Source organism: Eurytemora carolleeae, unplaced genomic scaffold (assembly GCF_000591075.1).
Source record: "Eurytemora carolleeae unplaced genomic scaffold, Eaff_2.0 scaffold1801, whole genome shotgun sequence".
Classification (NCBI taxonomy): domain Eukaryota; kingdom Metazoa; phylum Arthropoda; class Copepoda; order Calanoida; family Temoridae; genus Eurytemora; species Eurytemora carolleeae.
The window spans coordinates 17,861-24,910 of NW_019402176.1; the positions used below are offsets into that span (position 1 = coordinate 17,861).

Genomic DNA, 7,050 nt, shown 5'->3' on the forward strand with positions numbered 1-7,050 from the left:
AATTTAATTGAATATAAAATAACAACACAACTACATCACCTGGCATAAGAGCATAATGTATCTGCCCACATTTTTACAATCGTTGTATATATCAATACAATAAGGATGACTTTCGACCTTAATTTTTTATTTCTACCAAGCTTTCAAACAGTATATGGATACACATAAAAGAGATGCCGTCAATTAACAGCCTCTCTTCGTTTACCCGTAAACTTGAAAAGAGCTTGTTAACAATCAAAACTTTAAAAAGTCGTCTTTTTTGTATTGATATAAATGGCCACCACTGTATTAACGTCATTTACGGTTATAGGTTCATGATTGGTGGCTACGACAACTCGAGATAGATTCAGACGCAGATAGTGATTAGAACAAGGAACTTATTTATTTTATTGTAAATAAATCAGGGATTTGAAAAATAAGTGATATCAAAATTTCTAAAAAAAAATATAAATTAAAAGCTACGCTTTACTTCGTACATTTAGGTCATATATCGTTTAAATGTTGCTTTTAGACAAAATCTCACTTTTTAAGAAATGTTATATCTTCAAATTATAGTTTGTGTGTTTATAAAATAAATTTATTTCATCAGATATAATCTTTTTATTTGATAAAATTGGTTGAGAAAAAAAATTTATTCAGATCAATTTGGTTTTGGAACCAGTTTCCTGAAGCTGTTATAAATGATAGACCAGTAAAAACTTTTGGAAATTAAGAGCGAAACCTTTTCACACTGAATTAGGAATAAACCCATAGCTGCTACACAGGTGTAACATGCTAACAGTTGACGGGAATTTATTCGGAACAATCGTAGTCTAAATTTTTTAATCATGTCACAACTAGCTCAGTTATGCAGTTCGGATGAAGATGTACTTAGAAAAGGTTTTTTTATGGTGTATCATTTATAGCAGCTTTATGCAGGAAGGGTACATTAAGGCCGTTACGGAACCAAATAGATTCAAAAGAAATTGAAAACTGGATATAAAACTGATATACAACTAGATATAAAACTGGATATGAAACTGATATACAACTAGATATAAAACTGATATAAACTAGATATAAAACTGATATAAAACTAGATATAAAATTGTATATAGAACTGGATATAGAACTGGATATAAAACTAGATAAAAACTAGATATACAACTGTAAATAAAACTGGATATATTACTTTACACCAGCTGGAATGAGATGGTTTAAGACGCATTACCAGCAAAATTAAGTTATAAACTGGTGCCTAAATATTAATAAGTGCTCTAAACTAATAAATAAAACTAACTTAAAGGTATTGTTTAAGATATATTTCCCAAAAAATAACATAAAACAAAAAAATGTTATTACATAACCACAAAATCCCTAAACCCACTCTACTCTGTGATGTAAAGTACAGGATGCTTCTCAAGTTTGCTCTTGAACTCCTGGATATCCTTGATACTGTGCTTGTTATTCTTAAACAAAAATTTATCAGTAAAACAATGAATAATAAACCAAACAATTTTTTTATATGGGACTAGGCGTAACTTCAAGTAACCCTCAAATGAAAGAGAGCAATGCCCGATTTACAACAGTAACCTTTTAACCTTTGACAGTTTGTTGAGTAATGAGAGCTCTTTGTTTTAATATCTTGAAAACCACTTGAATCCCTCTAAAATGCCGTGTACGTTTGTACAGTTTAATCTCAACACAGCTGATGCGCTGCTTGAATCCCTCTAAAATGCCGTGTGCGTTTGTACAGTTTGATCTCAACACAGCTAATGCGCTGCTTGTGTAACTTAACTTTATCTAATATTTTACATTAAAAACGGATTCCAAAAATTCGAAAGAAAATAATAATTTTCTGCGAATTCTAAAAAGAGATTACAAATTTTTTTCAAAACTTAAAACAGCTTGCAAACATAGCGTTCAACAATTGAACATGTTCTAGTAGATTAATAAGAAAAAGTCCGACAAAGGGCAGTCAAAGCTTTTAAGGGTGCTTTGTGAATCAGACATAGCCGTCTCTGCATGGAGGGTCACTTGAAATTAAGCTTACAGTCCCTTTAATGGTACCTTGAGCAGATTTAGATTGAAAACTTTCTCTTCCTTATCTTCCTTCTCGTCTACTCCATCCTAGAATATTTAACCATTAACAAATGAAACCAAAATATAAAGATGGTATTAGGAAATTTGATATTCGTATGAAGTTTATTTAAATTATATTTTATTGTGTTTAACAATATAAATCTAATCTACAGGGTTACCCACAAAGGATGAGACTTCAGAGACGACAGAACAGAATGTTTACTGTCTGCTTCCTATATTAATGATTCCCTGCAACTTTAAATTTTATATATTCTCTGTCAAATCATTTAATAATAATCCCTAAGAGTATATTCTATACGGTTGGCAGAGTATCTAAGGTAGCCTTTGAATCGTAAAGACGACCTAAAACATAAATAGTTTAAGGTCGTCTTTCCAGTCTCGTCCTTAGTGGGTAACCTTTTATATGTAGCTTGTATCTTTCAATGAATTCTTTAGTTCCAATCGATTCATTTCACCATTACAAATATTACCTAGGAGCTTCATAAATTTTAACATTGAAAACACTTGTCCCTCCATTTACTTTCTTTTACAGTTTACAAGGTTTGATATTGGTTAATAGATTTGATAAATTTACACTTCTGAAACCGCATTTAAATGTGGAAATATTATCAACATTCATGCTATTCCCTTTACCAAGGATATAAACACAAAGCTAATTAGTAATGAATATCCAAACATCCACACATTACAATGATAGCTAGAAAATAATTATATAGGAATACGACATTATAGAAATACTTTAGTGTATTTGATGTTGTTACAACGCAAATAGTTTTACTTGACACTTATCAAATCACTATATAAGTAAAATGGGTCGGTTTAAACTGCACAATGGCTGTGACCAAGGCTCATTGGACTTTTCAAAGTTATAACTTGATTCTAAAAGTGGTCTTCATATTCCAGAGATTTCTGTTCATCACTGTACCTACCTTGTATCCAAGAATATGCACACTAAGCTTTCTACAGGATGTAGAAGTAGAGAGCATGGGTTTAAAATATTCAACAACGTCTTCAACTTTTATCTCAGCCAAGGAAACAACCTCCTTCTCATATCTAAAAGTTTACCTTACATAAATATATTTTAGATGTTAGGTACATTTCCGAAGGTTTTTCCCTAGCCGCAACTTCCCAAAAGTATTTTCCCAAATGTGATTCCCAAGTCTGTCTGTACTGCAGCGCTCGGCCCCTTACCCCATCCTAGCCGTAGCACACGGCCCCCAATGCAGCCTGCGGCGCTTTTAAGGTCTAGGAAATTTGAAAAAGCCTCATGGCAGTTTATAAAGAGAACTAGTGAAAATACAACAGTTTACTTACATTTACAAAAACTAAGCAGATGGGGGTCAACTTTATGCGTGATTATTGGTACGACTTTGTGACATCGTTATGGAGAAATATTAGAGAAGCAAATTTATTTCTTTTAAATATAAAAAGTTCAAAAAATTTATGTTCATCATAATATCAATCTCTTCAATAAAAGGATTTATGACTGAAAACATAAGATTTCAATCCTTCATGCAATTTACTCTAGTTAATCGTTTAACCTGTTGAATAAATATTCTTTGCTAACAATTTCATTCCAGTTTCTAGAAACCTCTTCCTCTAGGGTTACGTCAGCCCGAACCTACATAAAACACAATATTTAAATACATAAACATAAACCTCTTCCTCTAGGGTTACGTCAGCTCGAACCTACATGAAACACAATATTTAAATACATAAACATAAACCTCTTCCTCTAGAGTAACATCAGCCCGAACCTACATAAAACACAATATTTAAATACATGAACATAAACCTCTTCCTCTAGAGATACGTCAGCCCGAACCTACATAAAACACAATATTTAAATACATAAACATAAACCTCTTCCTCTAGAGATACATCAGCCCGGACATACATAACACACAATATTTAAATACATAAACATAAACCTCTTCCTCTAGAGATACATCAGCCCGGACCTACATAACACACAATATTTAAATACATAAAAATAAACCTCTTCCTCTAGAGATACGTCAGCCCGAACCTACATAAAACACAATATTTAAATATATAAACATAAACCTCTTCCTCTAGAGTAACATCAGCCCAAACCTACATAACACACAATATTTATATACATAAACATAAACCTCTTCCTCTAGAGTTACGTCAGCCCGAACCTACATAAAACACATAATTGAAATCGCACTTATCAGTCATAGAAGACAAAACATGAAGAATCCTCTTTTAGAAAAGTTTTAGTGATATACTTTTTGCGCAACATTGCGATTAAAAATAAAAACTAGTTTGCTGTCCAATTTTTATCTATAGGTCATTGAATTAAGTAATCCTAGTTTTAATATAGTTGCGCACATTAAATGTTTTATTATGGAAATGCACTTTACTCTACATAAAACAATCATAAGTTAAAACAAAGTTCTTTGTTTTTTAACTATAATAATGATACAATAAGAAAAAGTAAAATAAGGTGAATTAAACGGCGGGATAAAACAATTAGTTTAGGGATGGTCCTGTCTCAGATGGTACCGTGGAAGGTGTCTCTGTGGCGGCTCTGGTCAAACCCATTCTCCTTACTGAGAAATTTCTGTATAACCCAAAAACTGTCAAATATTTTTTAAATATTTTTACGGATTTTTTTTGATTTTACGGAAGCTCTATTGTCACTATACCTTAAGCTTTGCAAGACTGTTGGCTGCATAAAGAACTTTCTCCTCATGAAGATGGTTTAGGACGAATTGATCGAGGAAATTTTCAATTCTCTCATCAACATGCTCTGCAGTATACTTGGTAGCCTAAATCACGATACTGATGAAAAATACAAATTTTTTTTGTCAAATAAAAAATTGTTCACAAGTATTTCATTTTGTACACAAAAAAATTATGATAGGATATCCGTATTTAACATATTTATGATTTCAGCAACAACATTATCAATTAGCCAAAAAAGTACGTATTTATTGTCAATTAGATTTTTTATGGCTTCTTTATCACCTGTGTATTAACAGTTATACTGAATCCTAGAACCCCGTGGGTATTTCTGAAATATAATCAATTCATTTTACTAAATACCTAAGTTTATTAAATACAATTTATCCTTTTATGATTTATTAAATACAGTATATCCTTGTATACCTAAGTTTATTAAATACAATTTATCCTTTTATAATTTATTAAATACAGTATATCCTTGTATACCTAAGTTTATTAAATACAATTTATCNTTATTATTATTATTATTATTATTATTATTATTATTATTATTATTATATAATTTATTAAATACAGTATAAATCCTTGTATACCTAAAGTGTATTGAATACAGTATCCTTTTACACCTTAGTGTATTGAATACAGTATCCTTGTATACCTAAGTGTATTGAATACAGTAAATCATTGTTTACTTAAGTGTATTGAATACAGTATATCCTAGTATACCTTAGTGTATTAAATACAGAATCCTTTTATACCTTAGTGTATTGAATACAGTATATATCCTTGTATACCTAATGTATAGAATACAGTATCCTTGTATACCTGAGTGTATTGAATACAGTATCCTTGTATACCTGAGTGTATTGAATACAGTATATCCCAGCTGCTCTTGAGTTCTTAATGTATCGAATACTGGCTCTTCCATTAGCATTGTAATAACCTAGATTACAAACTTAATTGATAAGGGTAGACGTCGCCTCGTTTTGTCACTGTGCTCCAAAACGACCGAAAACGTCGACCTCAAGTGACTTTAAAAATGTAGGTAATGACGCTAGCATATAGATTGTAGAATGTGCATTTTTTTGCTGAGCTTAACTTTACAACTTAAAGAATAAATTCCGAATTTAAATGTTAATGATTTGCATGGCAGTTCTTTCAATCTCCATGTATATTGTATATTGTATATTGAATATGGATCTGATCTGGCAACTTTTGTGTTGGGTAGTCTTAGTCCCGATCACTTGTTCTCAATATCCACTGCGGGAACTTTTAACTTGAGGATTAATGCTTAATCTCTTCTTTTCATCTTATCTTCTAGGGTACAATAAAGAATATAGAATAAATTAATCTGCAGATTTACAAAAGATCGAGTATTTATCTCGATATCCAGATTACAAAAGTTCCCAGATCAGGAGAGATTGAAATCATCTTAAAAATAAATGAATTCTACATTGCAAGTATTTGCAGTTTGCAGTCTAGTGTACCTCAAGTATAGCATGGTCTCTAATAGAACCAGGTCCAGCCTGGTAATAATTAGTAACCAAGGTGTTGGTGTCACATTTATTAAATCCTTCCACCTAAACAGCAAACATAATTTATTTTACAAAAAAAATCATTTGAAAATCCTTTATTTTCCCCATAAGTTATGTATGCTTTTTTATGGTGTAATTCGCTATATTGGAAAAATTAATCATTTCAAGGCAAAAAAATGATTTTTTGGGGTAAAAGTATCAAAAAGAATGAAAACATTTTCATTTTGATGTCCAATTTTGCATTCCCCCCCCCCATATTTTCAAATATCATTTCAAGAAGGTATTAGAGAAATGCCATTTTTAGAAGGCAATTAAAATTTAATAATGTACATTTTTTGATAATAACCCATCAGGGTATCACTAAATCAAGATGTAAACAGCAAAGGAATCTTGTTCGTAAATATTTCATTTTTTAAAATCTGGACAATTGAGATTTGTGAAAAATGAAGAAAGTGTGTTCCCTCCAAGATCTTTAAACATCTGAGTTCAGTACTAGCGGACTCATGAATTTAGTTACCTGAAGAAAGTGTGTTCCCTCCAGGATCTTTAAACATCTTAGTTCTGTACTAGCGGACTCATTAATTTAGTTACCTGAAGAAAGTGTGTTCCCTCCAGGATCTTTAAACATCTGAGTTCATAAATATCTGTTGAAAAGGATACAATATAAACAGTGAATTGAGCATTCTACTTTGCAAGCCTGAATACTTAAAAACCATGT

General features: G+C 31.2%; 1 protein-coding gene across 1 annotated transcript; it reads right to left on the bottom strand.

Annotated features, from left to right (window-relative positions):
- Window positions 1-1,279: 1,279 nt before the first annotated feature.
- On the bottom strand, window positions 1,280-6,908 carry LOC111718118 (nardilysin). The gene is made up of 9 exons (XM_023493625.1): window positions 6,850-6,908; window positions 6,285-6,377; window positions 5,655-5,740; window positions 5,080-5,125; window positions 4,758-4,880; window positions 3,624-3,703; window positions 3,012-3,135; window positions 2,050-2,109; window positions 1,280-1,448 (listed from the first exon to the last, which is right to left on the bottom strand). Exons 3-9 carry the CDS (start codon window positions 5,729-5,731, stop codon window positions 1,368-1,370), a joined length of 591 nt encoding a protein of 196 aa, XP_023349393.1. The 5' UTR covers window positions 5,732-5,740; window positions 6,285-6,377; window positions 6,850-6,908; the 3' UTR covers window positions 1,280-1,367.
- Window positions 6,909-7,050: the final 142 nt, after the last annotated feature.

What these genes read in the sequence shown, in the direction of transcription:
- LOC111718118 (XM_023493625.1), bottom strand. Translation starts at nt 5,731, where the DNA reads ATGCTAATGGAAGAGCCAGTATTCGATACATTAAGAACTCAAGAGCAG. An exon ending in ACTGTATTCAATACACTCAG is followed by an intron (nt 5,126 to 5,654) that starts GTATACAAGGAT and finishes ATTATATTTCAG; the next exon opens with AAATACCCACGGGGTTCTAG. An exon ending in TCAATCTAAATCTGCTCAAG is followed by an intron (nt 1,449 to 2,049) that starts GTACCATTAAAG and finishes TTTTTGTTTAAG; the next exon opens with AATAACAAGCACAGTATCAA.